General features: G+C 37.7%; 1 protein-coding gene across 5 annotated transcripts in view; it reads right to left on the bottom strand.

Moving 5' to 3' along the window:
• ZNF883 (zinc finger protein 883) overlaps positions 1-23,281 on the bottom strand; it is a 44,955-nt gene extending 21,674 nt beyond the window's left edge. Inside the window, exons 1-3 of one of the 5 annotated variants that reach the window (XM_082469190.1) lie at positions 20,286-23,281; positions 19,159-19,244; positions 112-7,006 (exon numbers count right to left, since the gene is read on the bottom strand). In XM_082469190.1, coding sequence (XP_082325316.1) covers positions 5,002-6,531 — 1,530 coding nt within the window. In that variant the 5' untranslated portion in view covers positions 6,532-7,006; positions 19,159-19,244; positions 20,286-23,281 and the 3' untranslated portion in view covers positions 112-5,001. The other 4 variants (XM_082469192.1, XM_082469191.1, XR_014265652.1 and 1 more) reach the window with 4 other exon arrangements.
• Between the last annotated feature and the right edge of the window lie 286 nt (positions 23,282-23,567).

Genomic DNA, 23,567 nt, shown 5'->3' with positions numbered 1-23,567 from the left:
GATAGAGGCAGAGATTGGAGTGATGCAGCCAAAAGGAATGCTGACAGCCACCAGAAGTTGGAAAGGTGAGGAAGGATTCTCCTGTAGAGGCTCCAAAAAGAGGGGTTTCTGTTGTTTTAAGCCACGCAGTTTCTGGTAATTTGATTTGGAACTGATGTATCAGTCCTAGAAAATGAAAATGCATATCTTTGGCTTCTTATGTCCGTATTCTGCCCAATAATGGGCTCTACCCTATGGCATAGGCCCTTGTGTATGGTGTCATCGCAAAATTCATACAAGCTTTGTCATCAGAGCCCTACAGATTTATTTTTGTCTACCTTTTTATTGTGAGTTTTTGCATAATTTTAGATGTATTTGTTTTGTAATCCTGCTCCTGCCCTTAAAAGCTGGGTAACCATGGATGAGTTAGATAACCTTAGCACCTTAATTTCTATACTATTTAATTTAGCAACCAACAAATGTTAGTTTTCCTTCCTGTAAATCTAATCTAAAAGCTGTAACTTTTAAAAGGGATCTTCACTGATAAAATGGTTATACCCAATCTTACTTGTTCCTTTGTTTTAGGTTTATTCCTTTTCTATCGTTTTTCCATTTTTTGAAGCGATTTGAAGAGAGACATGCCATTATAATTCTATCAGTAGTTATAATAAAACTTTTCCAAAACTCTAAAATTTGTGTTTATCCAATAGTGGTTATGATCTTGGATGGCTTCGGACTGCAGCCGCTTGAAGCAGGGCTTCAGTTCCTGGCTAGAGATTGAGGTCGGGCAGCGGCACTGAGAACACTGAATCCTAGCCACTAGACCAGTGGCCAGTGACAAGGCCCTGGCCCTTCAGCTCTGCAGAATAGAATTCCCACAAAGACGGAAAGCAATGAAAGAAGTAAAGGGTTATCAGGAGGAAAAGGAGTACAGGTGGACAGACACACGGGTGGGCTTAGAGAAAGAGTCGCACCCTTGTGATAGTTTGAATCACTTTTATGGGGCATTTCTTCCTGGTTTCCTTTGGCCAATCATCTTGCTTTGCCTGGTCTGAGTCCATATTTTGTATATCTCAGGGTCCTCCCACGTGTGCACACGCATCTCTTAGCCAAGATGGATTCTAGCAAAGAGGCCTATGGGTAGGTTGACATCACCTACTATGCTATGGCGCCTGCCCCCCTTTTTGACCTTCAAGGAGTCTTTCTGCTCGTGTAGTCAGGAAGGTCTACTTGACCTTGAGAATGAGAAATATTTGGTCTTTTATCTGGGCAGGGCTTAGCTTCTCCTCCCTCCTGCTATTTTGGAGTATCTGTCCACGGGGGGGTGAACTCCACGCTGCTCAGCCTGGGGCCCATCTATCTCCTGCCTCAGTTTTGGAAGGATCTGAAGAAAACCTCAGATTTGTGTGCCCAGTTCCTGTCTTCTGGAAAACTACCACAAAACGGCATTCAATTATTCCCTTCTGGAATTTAATTTTGTGTATGTTATGAGGTATTTTTCCAAATAAATAGCCAGTTATCCCAATGTCACTTATTGAATAGTCCATTCTTTCTCTGTTTTGAGATATTATTTTTATCATATATTAAAGTATCATATATAAATATTTCTCTTTGTTTTCTATTCTATAGATAACAATTGTTTCATCTGTGGTATACCAACTATTTTTTTTCCTACAGACTACCATTTGAATAACTTGGGGAGCAAGCCCTATTTTGTTGCTTTTAATTTTTAACAGTCGTTTAGTTGTTCTAATATACTTATTTTTAGTGTGCTAAGTTTCATTTTTAAATCCCATTGAGTGACAAGGATGCCAAGACAATTAAATGTAGGAAAGAACAGTCTTTTCAACAAAGGTGCTGAGAATACTGAATATTCACATGCGAAAGAATGATGTTGGACCCATACTTCACACCATATATTAAAAAGTTACCTCAAAATGGATGGATCATAGACCTAAAAGAGCTAAAACTGTAAAACTCTTAGAAGAAAATATGTAAATCTTCACAACCTTGGGTTATAACAAGAGGACAAACAATAAAAGAAAAATAGGTAAACTGGACTACATCAAAACTGAAACTTTTTGTGCTTCAAAGAACATCATCAAGAAGTGAAAAGACAATCAACAGAATGGGAGAAAATATTTGCAAATTAGATATATAAGGGTCCAGTACCCAGAATATATAAAGAACTCTTACAATTCAACAATAAAAAGATAAATAACCTAATTTAAAATGCGTGAAGAATCCAAACAGACATTTCCCCAAAGAAAATATACATATATATTTATGTATATGTATATAAATATATATATATATAGTTATGTATATGTATATATATCTATCTCACAGAAAAAAAACAAGTATTGACAATGACAGGGGAAAATAAGGACCCTCATATGTTGCTGATGGGACTGAAAACTGGTACAGCTGCTGTAGAAAATAGTCTGGCATTTCCTCAAAAGTTTAAACACAGAGTTAACATAAGACTCAACAATTTCACTTCGTGGTATATATGTGCAAGAGAACTGAAAACATGACATTACAAAAATTTATATGTGGAAGTTCGTAGCAGCATTATTCACAATAACAAAAAAGTGGAAACCATCCAAATGTCCATCAGCTGATGAACAGATAACAAAATGTGCTCTACCCATACAATGAAATGTTATTTAGCCATAATGAGAAATGAAGTAGTGATGTGTGCCACAACATGGACAAACCTTGAAAACATAATGCTAAGTGAAAGCCAGCCACAAAAGACCACATATTCTGTGATTTTATTGAAATAAAAAAAGCCAGAAGAGACAAATCCTCAGAAAAAGAAAGTAGATGAGTAGTTCCAGGAGCTGGAGGGAGAAGAGCAATGGAGAGTCACTGCTAATAGGTATGGGTTTCTTTTTGGGGTAATGAAAATATTCTGAAATTAGATAGTGGTGGCAGTCACACAACTCTGTGAATATGCTAATATCTGAATTGTACTTTGAAAAGTTGGATTATGTGGTATGAGAACTGTATCTCAATAAAGCTGTTATTTTTTAAAACTCTATTGAGATTTTGATTTAGGCTTGCAAATCAAAGATAAATTTAAAACAAATTGACATCTTTATACAATTTTTCTAATCGTGCCTCTTCATTTATTATACTATTCTATGTTCTTTAGAAACAAATTTATCCTATAATCTCTTGGAATTTTTTTTTATTCCTGGCATTTTTAGATTTTTTTGGTCAATACTGTGACTGTCACTTTTTTCCATTACATTTTTTATTTCTTTTATTTAAGAAAGCTTTTTATTTGGGCATTGTTGATAGTATATATGTGCCCTACTGGCTGGATTTTCTAGCAACCAAATATATCATCTCATGGTGTCAGGATTTTTTCTCTTCCTTTTAAATATTACTGGCTCAGAATTTTTTCTCTTATTGAATTACCTGAGACCTGTAGAACATTGCTAAGAGTGCTGACATTAAGCATCACTTGTCTCGTTCCTGCTTCTGATAAGAACATTCTAGTTATATGCAGTGTTTGGTAGGTTTCTGGTAAACATCTCTTATCAATTTAAGGCAGTTTCCTTCTATTCCTAACTTTAAAACAATGCCAATGACTGTAGAATATTGCCAAATCCTTTTACTGCATCTAGTATAATACAGTCTTTCTTTATTAATGTGCATTTCTCCTTTTGAACTAGTCTGGAAGTGCTATGACAAATATCAGTATTAATTTTACTAAACTGCTAGATTTGACTTGTTAATGATTGAATTAAAAAAATTAACTTCCCTTTTATCTGTATTTATATTCCTTTCCTTACTCCTAGATATAGTGTTTTCTCCTTTTTTCCCATTATCCTACTTGCTAGAATTTATATATTGACTTATCAAATGTACTTTTTGTACTTAGTTTATTAATGTATTCTTTTATCTTTATTAATGCATTCCTTTTTTTTCCTTTGGGCTTATATTATTATTTGGTTTCCTATCTTTTAAAATTGAATGCTTAATTTATGTTCCAGTTTTATTATTTTCTAATAATTGCATTTTTTCTGTTTGGATTTATTCTTTAACACAAAAATTACTTAGAAAACTACTTTTAATTTCTAAATAGTTTTGTGGTGCTATTTTCAGTTGTTCTTTTCTTTTATCTCACTGTGGTAAAAATATATAAATAAACAGGGAAGGTTTGAATATTTCCCTCAGGGAGAATTTGTTGAAATTTTCTTTGTAGCCATATATATAGTCCATTAAAAAAAAAAATTCTGGGACTTTCCTGGTGGTGCAGTGGTTAAGAATCTGCCTGCCAATGCAGGGGACACGGGTTCGAGCCCTGGTCCGGGAAGATCCCACATGCCGCGGAGCAACTAAGCCCACGAGCCACAATTACTGAGCTGGCATCCACACTACTGAAGCCCACGCGCCTACAGCCAGTGCTCCGCAACAAGAGAAGCCACCACAATGAGAAGCCCTTGCACCACAATGAAGAGTAGCCCCTGCTCGCCGCAACTAGAGAAAGCCTGCAAGCAGCAACAAAGACCCAACGCAGCCAAAAATATAAATTAAAAAAAAATTTTTTTTTATTCCATGAATACTGGAAAATAATGCATCTTATCTCTGTGGGGGAAAGCATTCTTGTCTATGGCTTAATTAAACTTGTCAAAATTTAAAATTCAAACCCTCTATAAAGGTGTTACTTTAACATTTAAAAATAAGATAAGAACTACTAAAAAGATTATATATAAACAATTTTTATCATCCATCTAAAACTTCTGTGTATCTGAAAAGGCTTTAATTATAAGCAAATATATACATTGGTAATAAATTATCTCTAAAATTAATTTCCTAAATGTCTTTAAAAGACAAACTTCAGTTTTAGAGATGACTGTTTCCATTATAAGTTTTTATATCAATGATAACACATTTTTCAGATGAATTACAAGAACAGTGTTTCTTCTCAGTACAAACACTATAATATTGAGTAAATGAGTATTTTACCTCAAGTTTTTCTTGCATAACAATCTTAAGAGTTTTTTACTACTGTGAGTGCTCAGGGGTAAGGGATGACCTATGGCTGCAGGCTCTCCCACATTCATTACCCTGATAAGGTTTCTTCACTGTGTGTGTTCGCTTATGTTTAGTAAGGGCTGAGCTTAAGCTGAAGGATTTTCCACATTCATTACACTGGTAGGGTTTCGCTTCTGTATGAGTTCTCTGATGTCGAATTAATGATGTTCTATAGCAAAACAGTTTTTGACATTCATTACATTGATAGGGTTTCACACCAGAATGTATTTTTAGATGTTCAGTAAGGTGTGTACTTCGGCTGAAAGTTTTTCCACATTCCTTACAAACATAAGGTTTCTCTCCAGTGTGAGTTCTCTGGTGTTCAGTAAGATGTGCACTCCGATTAAAGGCCTTTCCACATTCATTACACTCATAGGGTTTCTCTCCAGTATGAATTCTCTGATGTTGAATGAAGGCTGGGGTATGGCTGAAGGCTTTTCCACATTCATTACATTTGTAGGGTTTTTCTCCTGTGTGAGTTCTCTGATGTCGGATTAGTGATGAGTTGTGGCAAAAAACTTTCCTACATTCCTTACACTGGTAGGATTTCTCCCCAGAATGAATGCCTTGATGTTCTATAAGATGTGTGCTCCGGCTGAAGGTTTTCCCACATTCAACACATGCATATGGTTTCTTTCCAGTGTGAACTCTGTGATGCTGAATAAGGGCTGAAATATGGCTGAAAGCCTTCCCACATTCATTACAAGTATAGGGTTTTTCTCCAGTATGTATTCTCTCATGATTTCTAAGGGATGACCTGTGACTAAAGGCTTTTTCACATTCATTACACTCATAAGGTTTTTCCCCAGTATGGACTCTTTGATGTTGAATAAGGTTAGTGCTCTGACTAAAAGCTCTTCCACATTCACTACATTCATAAGGTTTCTCTCCAGTATGAATTCTCTGATGTTGAATGAAGGCTGGGTTATGGCTGAAGGCTTTTCCACATTCATTACATTTGTACAGTTTTTCTCCTGTGTGAGTTCTCTGATGTCGGATTAGTGATGAGCTGTGGCAAAAAACTTTCTTACATTCCTTACACTGGTAGGATTTCTCCCCAGAATGAATGCCTTGATGTTCTATAAGATGTGTGCTCCGGCCGAAGGTTTTCCCACATTCAACACATGCATATGGTTTCTTTCCAGTGTGAATTCTGTGATGTTGAGTAAGGGCTGAAATATGGCTGAAAACTTTTCCACATTCATTACAAGGATAGGGTTTTCCTCCAGTATGTATTCTCTCATGATTTCTAAGGGATGACCTATGACTAAAGGCTTTTTCACATTCATTACACTTATAAGGTTTCTCCCCAGTATGGACTCTTTGATGTTGAATAAGGTTAGTGCTCTGACTAAAAGCTTTTCCACATTCATTACATTCATAAGGTTTCTCTCCAGTATGTATTCTTTGATGTTGAATAAGACTAGTGTTTCGGCTGAAGGATTTACCACATAGTTTACATTTACGTTTCTCTCTCATACAAATTTTCTCAGATTCCATTAGTACTGAATTATGGTTTTACATTTAAATTGTTTCCAGAATAAGTAAGGTTGGAGGTACAAATGCATCCTTTCTTATATTTAAAATTATTTCTCATTTATAAGTTGCCTTTAAAAAAAAATCTATTGAAACAGAATTATGTTTTAAGCTCCATTTGTGTCATAATTATGAGGTCTTTATCTTCTAGAAACTCTCAGTTGTTTAAAAGATTTGAGCTGAGATTTAATATTTCCCTCAAACTGTTATATTCATGATCTTCCTCTTGAATTATTTTTCCTTATAATTTAATTTTATTTGTGTTTCTCAAATTGGTTATTGAATTCCAATTCTTCTAATGTGTAGAACCATCATTTGAAAAATGTTCTAACATCATGCCATGACACTATTTGTTTTTCAGAAGCTTTCTGCTTTGGAATTAATGCTCTGACTTTGGATATAATATTCAGGATTAAGCAGAAGACAATATTTCTTCCCTCTGGAATATAAAGGGGAAAACAAAGCTCACTCATCAGTTACAGAAAAATATATAATAAAAATAAACCACTGCTGATAAGACAAAAGATTATACAGTATCAGTTCTGATTAATATGGAAGTTAAAAGAAGGAAAGGATTAATATAGATAAGTGTGGTAAAAGAAATGATAGCACTGAGACAAAATTCATAGTATAATTAAAAATAAAGATATAAAAAGTACATGACATGACAAAGAGTCAATGATACTAGTTCAAATATATGTCTTTGGAAAGCAGAGGAAAAAATAAGAAAGGAAAAATGAAATGGGATCATATAATAAATTCTGACAAACAGAAATGTTATGTAGTAGGAGAGAGGAAAAATTGAAGTTTTCTGTCATAGTAGCAACACGATAAATGTGTGATGTTTTAGATGAAGTGCTTGTTAATTTCATCTCAAATGGGTAATGGGGTCTTCCCTGGTGGCGCAGTGGTTAAGAATCCACCTGCTTATGCAGGGGACATGGGTTCGATCTCTGGTCCGGGAAGATCCCACGTGCCGCAGACCAACTAAGCCCATGTGTCACAACTTCTGAGCCTGTGTGCCACAACTACTGAAGTCCATGCGTCTAAAGCCCGTGCTCTGCAACAAGAGAAGCCACTGCAATGAGAAGCCCATGCACCACAACAAAGAGTAGTCCCCGCTCGCCGCAACTAGAGAAAGACCACACACAACAACAAAGACCCAACGTGGTCAAAAATAAATAAATTAATTAAAAAACAAATAAATAAAATGGATAATAGAATAAGGCTATCAAATTCAGCAAGAAAGTATAATATAAATGACATGGGCCTGCATTAGGATAATACAAAAGAATTTATTATAGGAGTAAATCTAAAACATAAAAAGGAAGAAACAAAAATATACTAACATTGATTATGAGGAATTTTTACAAAATGAGATTCATAAAGATACTTGGCTTCTAGCCAAGAAAGCTGGAAGTAATAGTGGTACTAATAGAGGAACTAATAGTAGCAATAATAGTGGTACAAATTATAGAAATACTGAAGAAGGAAAAAGAGGTTACTTAGAGAAATTTGGTGATTTCACTTTTTACCATATTGAGTTTAAAGTGATTTAAAGTGAAGTGGCACATTCAAGTAGCAATATACTCTAAGCAGGGAAACTATGGGGAATTCAAATGAGATATGTGAGCTGAAAAAATATATCAGGGAATTAATGACATGGAAGGACTATTTTTGAGGATATCAGAATGCATGATTCTTTGGGATAAAAAATAAACAAGTAAAATATAAACCTTAAAAGACATGCATTTGTGTTAGGGAGGAAGTGAAACTAATGAAAAAGCACTTGGAAAGCGATTAAAACAGAAAATAATCTAGCGTTGTCACACAAGCAAAGACAAAATAACAAATGCAGCTGAAAAGTTTGAATATGGAAAGGACTAAGAACAGATTTCTACCAAGAAAGAATTCAGGATTCAGGGGTCTCTTCAAAATAATTTTAGTAGAAAAATAGATGATAAGAGTCTAACTTCAAAGATTAAAGTTGAATAGAATTGAGGCTGTTAGGTACGAGTATGAAAAGTTTGATAATGAAAGCAGAGAATAAAATTAAAAGGTGAATAAAATTAAAAGGTAAATAAAAGAGCATCGTTACAGAAGATGTTCTTGCAAAAGTAAGAAAAACTTTTTTTTAAATAGATTTATTTATTTTATTTATTTATTTTTGGCTGTGTTGGGTCTTTGTTGCTGCATGCGGGCTTTCTCTAGTTGCGGTGAGCGGGGGCTACTCTTCGTTGTGATGCGCAGGCTACTCATTGCGGTGGCTTCTCTTGCTGTGAAGCACGGGCTCTAGGCGTGTGGGCTTCAGTAGTTGTGGCACACGGGCTCAGAAGTTGTGGCTCACAGGCTCTAGAGCACAGGCTCAGTAGTTGCGGCACATGGGCTTAGTTGCTCCGTGGCATGTGGGATCTTCCTGGACCAGGGATCGAACCCGTGTCCCCTGCATTGGCAAGCGGATTCTCAACCACTGCGCCAGCAGGGAAGCCCAGAAAAACTTCTGATGTCTAAAATTCGAAGAGGGAGACACTGAATTATGAAATAATCATTAAATCAAGGTCCTAAAACAAGTAGAAAATAATGGAGTCTGGGGTACAAATAGAGAGATTCATTAATAAATGAAAGAGGGTCATCCCTTCTGCTGAGATCACAAAGATATGTGAGAAGATGGATAAAGATATGTAGAAATGAAGTTGAATGCTGCTCCCACTAGGTGAACTCTGTTTTATACACAGATAAGAGGGGGCTCTGTACAGTGGACACTAACGAGCATTTCCAAATCTACCACCTAGTACCAATATCGTTGGTACCACCACCACAATGGACAGATGAACTATTATTTACAAGGATTTCTCGCAACTTGCTTGTTAGTTATCTGATTCTTTCTTGGCTAAGTATCTTGTGACATTTCTCTGTTTTTTCCTCAGTTATCTATTAATATGGTTCTTCCTACTTAGAAGATAATACCTGATTTGAAAAGCTGATGCTCAGAATCTTGGTGAAGGATATGGGCTTGGGTGTTTATGATGGATCTCAAAATTGTGTCCTAAGTTATCTTCAGGAACTATGAAATATAGGAATGTTGATGCTGCTAAGGTAACATAATAAAGTTATCTACGTACAGTGTTTTGAAGAAAAGAGAAATCACCTGTTTAATAATAAAAGAAATATCTTGTCTCATGCACAAATAAAATTTTAAGATCTCTGGTCCCTAAACTCAAAGCCCAGCTCAGATAAACACTTGTAAATCCCATAATCCCACACATTTTGACGTTTGAGGAAAAAGTCATGGCAGTCTCTAGTAATTACAAAGCTATACTTAACCCATGAGACAAGGCTCCTGCAGTTGTTATCACTTATAGTATCTGACAATGGTTTGATTCTTTTCATTACCACAAGGTAAAGTCCACTGGCACCCTTCAATGCCACTGGTTCCCAGAACAGCAAACAAGCACCTTCTAAGGGATCATTCGTGCAACTACTTACGAAAGAAAGAGTAAAGCTAACAACTCAAAATGACAAAGTAGAGGGCTAGGAAGTTGTTCAAATAGAGTTCAGGGTTCTAAAGTTCTAAATTCAAGAGTGGCCAAAAGTACTTATTTGGTGCCTACTATGTATCTGTTGAGAGTATACAGAAGCAATTCTGAAGTTTCCCTAAAAAAACACTGAAAATAAGAAATTATCTATCTATCTATGTATCAATCAACTATAAAAGATCAATCAAAAGTAAAGTGATGGTAACAGAACATAGAAAAAAGAGGTGTTAGAGATACAAAAAACGGTAGACTCCTTCTATTCACACAAAACCTGGAAGAAAAGAGACTAGCACCAAATACTAGCTAGATCTGTTTATCTCAGTAAGCAGGTAGAGTTTATTGTGGGGCTAGAACTAATATGATAACTTTATCTAAGAGCTTTACATATTTGCATCACACCATTAACTCCCTTTGGTATAACTGCACACTTGCCAAGCAAAATTAGGATTAGAATTTTGTTTCCTTTTTTTTTCTTTCTTGCCAGACAACATAAAAATATGAATTCCTTGGTAGTTCTGGATCTCAATGTAATATAAATCCACTTTCCATTTAACTCATCAGTCACTTGTAAACTTACATGGTTAAATCTATCTCTACACTAACTTCAAGTTTCTGAAACTGCAAATATGAGGATCAGACCATAGATGATAAGGAATTTACCAAGATAAGTGCCACAGTGAGATACCTCAGATGTCAAACAGCTAATCAACTTACCCAGAAAACGCTGATATCACTGTCTGTCATATTTCACACTGCAATATAACTTCCCTTGTGCTACCCTCTTTAGGTAATAGGACAGATAAAACAGATACAAGATTTGATATTAAAAGATATGTTCTCTATTTGGAAAGAAAAGTTTAATGGAGACTTGGGAGGAGCTTGAAAACAAAATAGGCAAAAGAAAGCTCTAGAGGAGTAATAAACTGACGCTGAGGATATACAGCCACTTTTCACCTAGAGGACCTAAATTCTTACCAATTCCGGCTGAGAATCCAAGATTGATGCCTCACAGAAGGCCACTCAAGAAGGGCAAAGGAACCAGTATAGATTTTGGTATTTACAACTGGCTAAAATAACGTTAGGGATGGAAGGGGCCTTAAACACATGACGAAATTCTTCTTCTTCTTCTTTTTTTTTTTTGCCACGGCATGTGGCATGCGAGATCTTAATTCCCCGACCAGGGATCAAACCCACGCCCCCTTCAGTGGAAGCACAGAGTCTTAACTACTGGACCGCCAGGGAAGTCCCGACATGACCAGATTCTTCCCAAAGAATCTGAATTTTTAAGCTGTATGGGGTGGGGCTCTGGAGAGCTAGGCTGAAAACCTCTGAATGTCAGAAGTAAATCTCCCACAGTTTTTCAGGACTGAGGAGACAAAGAGCTGCCACATTTTCAATTGAGTGCCCAGGAGGGCCACATCCTAGGAAAAGAAGCAACCAAGAGGTAAAATAAATCTTATCAAAACTGCAACCCAGCACTAACTCAGCTTGGCTGAGATGATCCTATCTACTTTAAAGAGAAAAAAAGAGAACTCTTCCTGGTGAAAGATGATATCAGCTTGAACCTCTATGGTACTTTTATCATGACAACAAGAACATAATCAAAACTTAGTAAACAGGGCTTCCCTGGTGGCACAGTGGTTAAGAATCTGCCTGCCAATGCAAGGGAGACGGGTTCGAGCTCTGGCCCAGGAAGATCCCACATGCCGCGGAGCAACTAAGCCCACGAGCCACAACTACTGAGCTGGCACTCCACAACTACTGAAGCCCACATGTCTAGAGCCCACGCTCCACAACAAGAGAAGCCACCACAGTGAGAAGCCCGCACACCACAACGAAGAGTAGCCCCCACTTGCCGCAACTAGAAAAAGCCCGTGCACAGCAATGAAGACCCAACACAGCCAAAAATTAATTAATTAATTAATTAATTTTTATAAAAAGAAAAGGAAACAAAGGTGGATCTATTAAAAAAAACAACAACACTTAGTAAACATACAAAGGGTTAGTACCACTGACCAATATCAAGAGAAAACAAAATAGAAGGATATACAAAGTAGAAAAAAGAATGAAAAAGTTTAACAGCAATTTGGAATCAACCAAAAGGAATCAAATAAGCATTTAGAACAGAATACCTGAAATTAAGAACTCAATTGGATGGGTAAAACAACAGATTGGGCTAAGGGAAAGATCAATAAAATAAGCAAATTGAAGAACAGAGGTTTAAAAAAAAGACTAATGATAATTTTAAAAAGGATTAGAAAATATCATAGCCAAGAGGAGTCTAAAAAGACATGATGACTAAATATAACATGGTATCTTGGACAGGATCTTAGAACTGAAAAAAGACATTAGGTTAAAAACTGAGTTAATTTGAATAAAGTACAGACTTTAGTTAATAATAATGTATCAACCTTCATTCATTAATTGTGACAATGTAACAAACTAATGTAAGATGTTAATTGGGAAAACTGGCTGTGAAATATAGGGAACACTCTGTACCATCTTTGCAACCTTTTTGTAAATCTAAAACTATTGTAAAATAAAAAGTTTATCAAAGAAAACAAAAAGTTATCCCATTGTATTTCAGTTAATCTCCTGTTTCACCACAACAATTTTCCTATAACTTATGTTTCTCTTTTGACCATTATTTAGTCTTATTTTATGTTTTATTTCCTGATGATGCAGTTTACATAGTTCTTTTCATATAAGCTTATCTCTTTTAAAAAAAAGGATTAGAGAGAATTCCCTAGCAGTCTAGTGATTAGGACTCCAGCTTTCACTCATGGGGCCCAGGTTTGATCCCTGGTAGGGGAACTAAGATCTCACAGGCACCAATAAAAAAAAGGATTGGAGCATAAGGGACCTATGAGATTTACTCAAGAGGTTTAACATGCGTATAACAGGAGTCTCAAAACAAGAGGAGAGAATAGGAATAACACAATAATTGAAGGAATAGGACGGAAGATATTCCCAACTGATGAGTTATAGATTCAAGAAGTCCCAAACCATAAGGAAGCTAAATTTAAAGAAAAGCACACCCAAGGATATCATAGCCAAATTCTAAGATCAGAGGCAGAGAACAATCTTAAAAGCAGTTTAAGAAACAGGCACAGTAACTTCAAAGCAGCAACACTGCTGACTCTCAACAGTTGAAGAGAATCAACTGAAAAATCCATGTTTTGGGGTGAGAAGCACTCAATAATTTAAAGATGCCAGTTCTCTCCTGTTATGAGTTAAATGTGTCCCCCACTCCAAAAAATTATATATATATATACACACACACACACACACACATATATATGTACACACATGTACATATATATATATATATACACACACACACATACATATATATATCTCCTTACCCCTAGTACCTCAGAATGTGACCTTATTTAGAAATGGGGTCACTGCAGATATAAGTTAAGATGAAGTCACACTGTAGTAGGGTAGTCCCCAATCTAATATGACTGGTGTCCTTATAAGAAGACGATCATGCAAAAACACAGAGACACACAGGGAGAATACCATGTGATGATAAAATTACACTGCTGTAAGCCAAGTAATGCCAAAGACTGCCTGCAAACCGCCAGAAGCTAGGAAGGATTCCCCTACAGGTTACAGAGGCAGCATGGCCTTGCCAACACCTTGATTTCAGACTTCTAGTCCCCAGAACTGTGAGACAACACATTTCCATTGTTTTAAGCCACCCAGTTTGTGGTACTTTGTTACAGCAGCCCTATGAAACTAATACGCCCCCAACTTAATATATATAACACATATTTTTGAAAAAGAAAAAATATGCGTATGAGGGGAGATTTATCCATACTAGGTAACAAAACATACAGCTACGTTAATTAAAATATTGTATTACTGAAACAAGGATAGACTGAAGGAATAATAAAACAGAACAGACTCTAGAAATAGGCCCATTATTTATAGGGACTTAATATATGCTAAACAGGGCATTTTGAATATTTGGGGAAAGATGGAAATTCAACAAATGATTTGGGACAACTGGCTTACCAATCTAGGGAAAAAAATAAACGTACCACTGCTACCTTGTAAAAATAAACTATGGACTTCCCTGGTGGCGCAGTGGTTGAGAGTCTGCCTGCCGATGCAGGGGACACCGGTTCGAGCCCTGGTCTGGGAGGATCCCACATGCCGCGGAGCAACTGGGCCCGTGAGCCACAGTTGCTGAGCCTGCGCGTCTGGAGCCTGTGCTCCGCAACAAGAGAGGCCGCGATGGTGAGAGGCCCGCGCACCGCGATGAAGAGTGGTCCCCACTTGCCGCAGCTAGAGAGGGCCCTCGCGGAGAAGCGAAGACCCAGCACAGTCATGGATAAATAAATAAATAAATAAATAAAAGAACGTAAATTTCTTTAAAAAAATAAAAAATAAAAAATAAAAAAATAAACTATAATTGCAATAGACATTAGGAATAAATCTATAAAACAACCAGAAAAATATCAGAAGAATATTTTTATAATCTTGTATGAGAAGGTCCTTAAAAATATATAAAACCTGGAGGTTATATAGGAAAAAGCTCTCAGATTTGACTACACAAATATACAAGGCAATCAACAAAATTAAAAGAGAAAAGTCATACTGGGCGTAAATATTTACAACTAATAAAACAGAAGAGATCATTAGTTATATAGAGTTCCTACAAGTCAGTTAGGAAAACATAATGCAATACAAATATGGGCAAACAATATGAACAGGAAATTTACAAAAGAAACACCAATGACCAACATATAACAAAATTTTCAACCTCACTTTTAATCATGGAAATGCAAAGTAAAATATGTTTCAAACATCAAATTGGCAAAAATGTTAAAAGCATATAATATCCAGTGCTGTTTAAGCATGTGGGGAAATAGGTGCTAAGCCAAAATAGCCTTTGTAAGGGGAGGAGATCTTTCCCGGAAAGGACACTTATTTATATGTATTAAAGTCACATTATAATCATAGCAGGTTCATAATAATTTATTCTTATTTAAATTATATATATTAATAATAATTATGTTACCTGCAAAAATTAACTCACAGCACCTTATATTTCCCCAATTACTACAGTCATTATACTTCAATGTTCTACTTCCAATGTCTTGTCTTCCTTCCTTAGACTGTAAGTTTCTTGAGGACAGTTATACTAACTTATATACTCTTTTGTCCTCAGGGTCACACACAGAACCTGGCATATATTACATAACTAATAAGTATTTCTTGAACTAGTGAATGTATAAAGTTTTCTCTTGATTCCCAATCAAGTGGTCTTTGTACTACAGCGTGCTGATAGTTACCTGCTATCTTAAAGAAGTGGGATTCAAGACTATTTTTTTCTATGTCTCAACATTGTATAAAAGTATCCAGACTGGGCTTCCCTGGTGGCGCAGTGGTTGAGAATCTGCCTGCCGATGCAGGGGACACGGGTTCGAGCCCTGGTCTGGGAAGATCCCACATGCCGCGGAGCAACTAGGCCCATGAGCCACAACTACTGAGCCTGCGCGTCTGGAGCCTGTGCTCCGCAACAAGAGAGGCCGCGACAGTGAGAGGCCCGCGCACTGCGATGAAGAGTGGCCCCCGCTTGCCGCAACTAGAGAAAGCCCTCACACAGAAACGAAGACCCAACGCAGCCAAAAATAAAAATAAAATAAAAAAATTTGAAAAAAAAAAAAAAAAAAGTATCCAGACTGCCTCACGATATTGCTATAAAGTTCAGAACTGGGTAGGCTTTAGGATCCTGAAATATCATTTAATCGGTCCCCCTTCCTCTATGTAGACCTATCTCCAGCTAAACCACTATTAGTTACATTTTTCGATTCAAGATTTTTGAATGTCTTCTAACTGCAAAGCAAAGTTAGAGTTAATGTTTCCTGTGGTCAGCTCTTACAGTTCTGGGCGAGGACTATGACCAGTTCTTTGCGTTTTTTTTTAATACCCATGTACTTAGTAGAGTGCCCCTCACACAGTAGCTGTTTTAATGTGTACTCGCTGATGAATAGTCTATAAACTGATATTTACTCCTTTATCAGTTTAGGTTCTGGAAGCCTGCCTATCAGAATTCTAAACTGTATTTCTGCTGTTGTTGCTGAATCTGTAGCTTCTGGATCTGAGTTGCCAGAGAGAACCCATGAATACCCCCCAAAATGTGATTCTAGACCCTGTCTTTCTTACTTTCTGGTATACTGGTGACCTGGCATCTGTTATTAAAAACGCCCTGTGGTTACTATGCTCTCAACTCATAACCACCCCCGCAATCAGTCAGGCAAAGATGGGTGACTGTGCTTGCTAATCCTTGCCAATCCTTCAGACCATCCAACTGTGAATTCTGTGCTTTTTCAAGGCTGACTCTGATGCTGTTAGAGCAGTAAAGACAAGAAGATGAACACAAGGACCAGATGCTAGAGGCTCCTGCTTTCCAAACCTCACAACTGATGTCATAATGTCAGAGTATTTGAGCTAGAAAGAGGCTCAGAAAATATTAAGGTTAATTTCCTTAGTTTCTCCAAGATGTGCAATTCAAGGCAACAGTCACAAGAGACTTGCTTAGGTCACACAGTTAGCCACCGGCGGGCTAGGACTACAGACTCTACCCTATTCTTGAGTTCAATATTATTTCTCTCCACTTAAAAATAATCCAAACACTATTTCTGAAAAGAAAATGAAAAGGATGGCTCAAAGAATAATTTTGAATTATTAACCAAATTCATAGAGGGAAAAAATGATTTTTAAGTCATTGGTTCAGAATTCTGTAGAGAGATTTTATTAAAAGAACAATGAGCCATTCAAATCACTCTGAGTCTTTAGAAAGACATGAATACATTATAAATTAAATGTTTAGGGACTTCCCTTTATTTACTTTAAATAAATTAAAATTTATTTAATAAATAAATTTATTTATTTATTAAAAATAATAAATGTTTAGCTAATGATTATCATGATAATGTATTAGCTTTTAATCAAATAGGTAGATAACTATAAACATTTAAAATGGAAAGCCTCGTGGTTGACAAATGCAATTAATTGTCTGTAAAGCAAATTTACATTCACTAATGACACTGGACTATGTATACAATTGAAGTGAGATCAAGATACATTTAAATGATCTAAACCCAGGTTGAACATATACATACCAGAGCTTTGAGAATTGGCTAAGATGTCTTTTCTTAACATTCTAAGTTTGAAGTACACTAAACTGAAAATGAGACAGGATCTTGGAAAGCGGTGAGGAATAGAACAATAGGAAGACATATTTATGAAAAGGAAGGAAATCCTGTGTGTTTAATTCTCTTCCAATGAGGTTATAGTTAAACGTTTAATAGAAGCTCCCTTGTAACAGAAGAATGATAAAGGTATAACATATGTGTAAAGATTTCTTTCAGAGCAAATTTGTGTTGATGGATATTAGGTCATTTATAATTTTTAAAAATCAGCACTTCATATTTGAATTTTTCTATTTTTCTGGAAAAATTAATGCTGTCCATATACCCAAATAAACAAAATATATATATAAATGACAGACCAGGAATTTTGCCCAGTGATTACCCTAGGCACTGTCCTGGGTAGGTGAGAGGAAGTGGAATCTAATGCACAAGTAACATTTAATTGGATATAAATTAGAGCACAGACCTTTTCTCTATAGTAACAGAAGAGAGGACAGACTCTACGGAAATGTTTCCAGGAAGGCTGGTGGATGTGGTGGTAACTCTGGAAGTTTTTTTCTGCTTGTTCTCTTCTCTCAGTGAAATAGAAAGCAGGATCATCACTGAGAGTGAAGGTGGGGGAGGGGTTGAAGGTCTAATGTGAGTGAAGTGTTAGATGGTTCCCTTAAACAGTAGGAGAGCGAAGGGAATGGGGAAATCATCTTTCACTTGGATTATTGCCTTAGCTTCCTAACCAGTGTCCCTAGTCTCCTCTTGATCCCCTACAGTCTGTTTTCAACAGAGCATCCAAAATGATTCCTTTAAAATATAAGTCAAATAATGTCACTTCTCTCCTCAAAATTCTCCTGTGAAAATTAGTAAATTGTATGTAAATTACACCTCGGTAGAGCTGACGAAACAATAACAACTACAACCACCTCCCTATGGCTTCCCTTCTCACTCAGAGTAAAAGCCAATCTCCTCCAAGTGGCCTGCACAGCCCTGTGTGATCTGGACCCCTCTTACCTCTGTCATCTCAACCTCTACTATGCTATGTCTTCACTCCTCTGTCCACAATGGCCTCTTTGATGCTCTCCACACAGGCTAAGGACATTTGCACCTCAGGGCCTTTGCATTTGCTGTTTCCTCTTTCTGGGAACTTCTCCCCTCCCAGATATCTGCAAGGCTCACATCCTCATTTTCTTCAAGTCTTTATTCAATGTCACGCTGTTAGAGAAGCCTTCCCTGACCCCATATATGAAAAAGCAGCTGTCCCAGGCCCTCCCTAACATCACTACTCTAGTGCAGTTGCCTCCACCAGCCACCATCTGACACACTGTATATTGTTTATTGTCTGTGTGCTCATCCTAGACTGTCAGTTCCATGTAGGCGGGGACTTTGCTTTACTCACTGGAGGTATCACCAGTGCCTCAAACATTACCTGCCTTTTGCCTTTAACTAATATTTACTCAATGAATGAAAAAAAAAATCTTTCCTCCCTCTGGGCACAGAGATATTTCAGGAAAGAAAAAATAAAGCCTAGTTGATTCACTTGTATGTTTTATGTGTACAAATATGCCAAACAGGCTCAAGAAAATATGCTACCTGGAGTTAAGTGTGAGATGGGAGATTCTGTTGTTTCCTCAGTCTCAATTCTCACAATGCTCTCATAAATGAGCATTTTGCCAGGGTAAGAGTTATCTTAATGTTTAAAGAATATATTTGGGTACATTTATACATACATTACTGCATGGTTATATACACATAACATGTACATATAAATTATAAGCAATATAAGAGAATTTCAAGGGCTATTTAACTACATGTGATTTTTCAAACTGCAGATGTTAACTTTAGAAATTAAACCCAGCAAGGTAAATACAAAAGGCTTGAAAAGTTTTGCTCACCAAAGACATGTAATCAGGGGCCAATGGTCAGGTCCTCCTTCTTAATTCCATCTTATCCAATCAAGTAGAGACTTAAGAAAACAGAGCTGCAAAAGAAAAGGGGCCCTCAGAAATCAGGATTGCTTTATGGAACCCCTATCTAACCACCTGGATGTAACCCAAACCCTCCCTAAAAATAAGGTCAGAATGAGTCTAGGAACAAACTTCTTCCCTGCAGAGTACAAAGGGAAAGGCCACTGACATTGCTGTCTGGGGCTCTGACACCGTCACTATATTCTCAGCATTGTCTAGGGGCATGGCTCCAATCTTGCGATCCAGACACAGGGTTAACTCCAAAGCTCTGGCCCTCTCAAGATGGGTGATATCTACGACATCAGTCCTCTCCCATTTATTAATAAAAATAGTAACATTTGCAAAGCATTTTAAGTTGTTGAAAGCTCATTCACAAACGCCATCTCAATGAACAACAATCAACAGCTCTTCAGTGAGCACAGAAAGTAGGGAATCATTCCCACAGCTCTTTACAGGAGAGGCTTCAGGAATTTACCAAAACAAAACAAACAAAAAACTACCTCTAGGCGAGGTGTATTTCATATAAAAGAGCAGGATGTCCGGAGCCCTAAATTCTAGGGCCACTAAGTTCCTAGATCAGTTTTCCTGCAATTTCCTGCCAAAGTCCAGGATGCCCGACCCTCCCGTCCGGGTATTTATCTGCCCGATTGATTCCATTACTGCCAAAGCCCCCAAAGCCCCCAGCTCTGTCCTAGAGATTTCCCACCCCTCAGCCCCCCACCCAGAAGTGAGAGCCCAAATTCTTGGCCCTTAAGGCGGGAAGGCACAGCTAGGGCTCTGCCTCCCTCTAACCCAGAGACAGCCCTAGACCCGCATAACCCCGATTCGGAGTACAGGTCACTACTCCGCACTCGACTCCAACGAAAACCAAACACCAACACCGATGCCCTAATCTCCGCCTTTCGCCCGCCCCCGCCCCCCAAACCAAGCCCGACCAAAGCATTCTCTCAGGCCCCTCCAGCCCCGCCTCATCTCTGGGGTGGGGACATTATTCCGAAGTGGAGTCCTCCCTAACTCCCACCCGCGTTCACAAGTCGGGTTAAAAACGAGCTCACCAGCTCCACCGAAAAATAAAGGACTCTGTCGGAACCCGCAAGCCAACAAATGCGCATGCGCCCTCAGCCGCCTAGAACTACATTTTCCAGCAGCCTCCGCAAAGGCAGGGCGTCTGCGCGCAGTGTCGCTTATTGGGCTCGGGAGTTGCCTTTCCATATCCTTGCAAGTTGCGAATGTGCGTTGCTCCTTCGTTATTTAAATGGAAAAAAGGGGGGAAAAAGCTTTTCCTTTCGCTAAAGAAAAAAAAAGGGAGTCTAAAGGGATGCAAGTTTTTCGTTAACAAACTTTTTCCCTCTTAAAAGTAACGCCTATTCATTATATCAATAGATTATTTATAAATAACCGTTTATTCAACAGGTAGGCAAAAAAGGACAGGAAAAAAAACAAAACAAAACCAACCCACCCAAACTAGATGGAATTCCATAACAGAGAGATAATCACTATTAATCCTGTGGTGCATATATATCATTCTAAAAATAAATCTCTCTGACAGCCTCATTCTTCCTTATGGAGAGAGAGACAGAGATTGATTACAACCAAGAATGAGGCCATTTGTTTATTTTTGGTTTTATTTCCATTTCTCTAGGAGGTGGGCTAATGAAACTTAAAAGCGTTTGCACAGCAAAGGAAACCATAAACAAGACAAAAAGACAACTCTCAGAATGGGAGAAAATATTTGCAAATGAAGCAACTGAAAAAGGATTAATCTCCAAAATTTACAAGTAGCTCATGCAGCTCAATATCAAAAAAAAAAAAACCAACCCAATCCAAAAATGGGCAGAAGTCATAAATAGACATTTCTCCAAAGAAGATATACAGATTGCCAACAAACACATGAAAGGATGCTCAACATCACTAATCATTAGAGAAATGCAAAGCAAAACTACAAGGAGGTATCACCTCACACCAGTCAGAATGGCCATCATCAAAAAATCTACAAACAATAAATGCTGGAGACGGTGTGGAGAAAAGGGAACCCTCTGGCACTGTTGGTGGGAATGTAAATTGATACAGCTACTATGGAGAACAGTATGGAGGTTCCTTAAAAAACTAAAAATAGAACTACCATATGACCCAGCAGTCCCACTACTAGGCATATTCCCTGAGAAAACCATAATTCAAAAAGAGTCATATACCACAATGTTCACTGCAGCTCTATTTACAATAGCCAGGACGTGGAAGCAACCTAAGTGTCCATTGACAGATGAATGGATAAAGAAGATGTGGCACATATATACAATGGAATATTACTCAGCCATAAAAAGAAATGAAATTGAATTATTTGTAGTGAGGTGGATGGACCTAGAGTTTGTCATACAGAGTGAAGTAAGTCAGAAAGAGAAAAACAAATACCATATGCTAACGCATATATGTGGAATCTAAGAAAAAAAAAAAAGGTTCTGATGAACCTAGGGGCAGGACAGGAATAAAGATGCAGAAGTAGAGAATGGACTTGAGGACACAGGGAGGAGGAAGGGTAAGCTGGGAGGAAGGGAGAGAGTAGCATTGACATATATACATTACCAAATGTAAAACAGATAGCTAGTGGGAAGCAACTGCATCTCACAGGGAGATCAGCTCGGTGCTTTGTGACCACCTAGAGGGGTGGGAGAGGGAGAGTGGGAGGGAGATGCAAGAGGGAGGGTATAAGGGGATATATGTATACATATAGCTGATTCACTTTGTTATATACCAGAAACTAACACAACATTGTAAAGCAATTATACTCCAATAAAAATGTTTAAAAAAAAAAAGAATGAGGGACTTCCCTGGTGGCACAGTGGTTAAGAATCCACCTGCCAATGCAGGGGACACAGGTTAGAGCCCTGGTCTGGGAAGATCCCACATGCCATGGAGCAACTAAGCCCATGTGCCACAACTACTGAGCCTGTGCTCTACAGCCCGTGAGCCACAACTACTGAGTCCACGTGCCACAACTACTGAAGCCCATGCGCCTAGAGCCCATGCTCCACAAGAGAAGCCCCCACAATGAGAAGCCCACGCACCACAACGACGAGTAGCCCCTGCTCTCTGAAACTAGAGAAAGCTCGTGTGAGCAACGAAGACCCAATGCAGCCATAAAGAAAGAAAGAAAGAAAGAAAGACACCCTCGTTTAAAAAAAAAAAAGAATGAGGCCACATTTTGTGAAAAAAATTTTTTCTAGCTTTTTTCGTCTTTCTGTTAGGTTATGTTCACTTTAACGCTACTGAAACTGCACTCCTTGCACTCCTTCTCGGATGGGACTCAAGTCCAGCCAAACCTCAGATTGTGACTTGAACCCACTGATCCCTATACTTAGGAGGGGACTCGAACCCACTGTCTTTTAATTAAAACCACTCACCTGGTGTCAGAATTTACTGAAGCTCAGATTCTTTTGTCTCAATGCAGAAAGAATTCAGCGAGAGACAGGCAAAGAGTGAGTTTATTAGCATAGTATGCTTGTGAGAGACAATCGGCCTGTTGAGAGGGCTCTGCTCTGAGAACAAAAAGGGCTACATTTTTATAATCAAAGAAAAGGTGGGGAGGAGAGAGGACCACCTTCTTCCGCATTTTTGGGTAGACATCAAGGCTTACATCATTAGTTCCTCCTTTGACCCTATATGGTCTAACCAGGACTGTCATAGTGCTATTTAAATCATATGTATATTAGCAAAAGTGTGGTAACATATATTAAAATATGGTAATTCATCTCAAGTTTCAGCATAATGTCCCCTTTCACCTACATTCCTGTCGTGGCTACATGCAGAAATGATACTCTTCAAGGACCATTAACTCCCTGACTTCATGTAACAAGATGTAGACCCGTATCTACTGTCTTACGTTTTAATTATCAGGACTTGTGGCTTGAGTGTGCCTGGCGCTTGAATGCACCTGGTCTTCCTTCAAGGTAGATTGTTGCTACTTTACTGGATTTTTCCTTGAGAGGTCATTAGCTTACAACAGTCTCCCAAACTCCCTTAAAATTCCCTTTCTATCTTTAATCCCCTAGTGGGTTTTTTTAAACTAACTATTTAATTATCCTACTCTATCCCTATCACTACCAAAAATAGTACTCTTTGGTGAATCCTCGTACATTAATTTGTGCCCTCCTCCACATCTATTTTTGAGAATAAGTCCAATAAATGGATTTAATTAAAAAGGAATGCACATACTTAACTTTTTCCTATACAAAGAATATATATAGACTGTAGAAAATAGAGATAAGAAAAAAGAACAAAATTAAAATCAGATAAAATCCCACTCTAAGATACCCACTATTATATTTTTACATATATAGGCT

Source organism: Balaenoptera physalus (genome assembly GCF_965194825.1).
Source record: "Balaenoptera physalus genome assembly, chromosome: 7".
Taxonomy (NCBI): Eukaryota; Metazoa; Chordata; class Mammalia; order Artiodactyla; family Balaenopteridae; genus Balaenoptera; species Balaenoptera physalus.
Note: the sequence above shows the minus strand (reverse complement) of the source record. Positions and strands in the feature narration are given on the sequence as shown.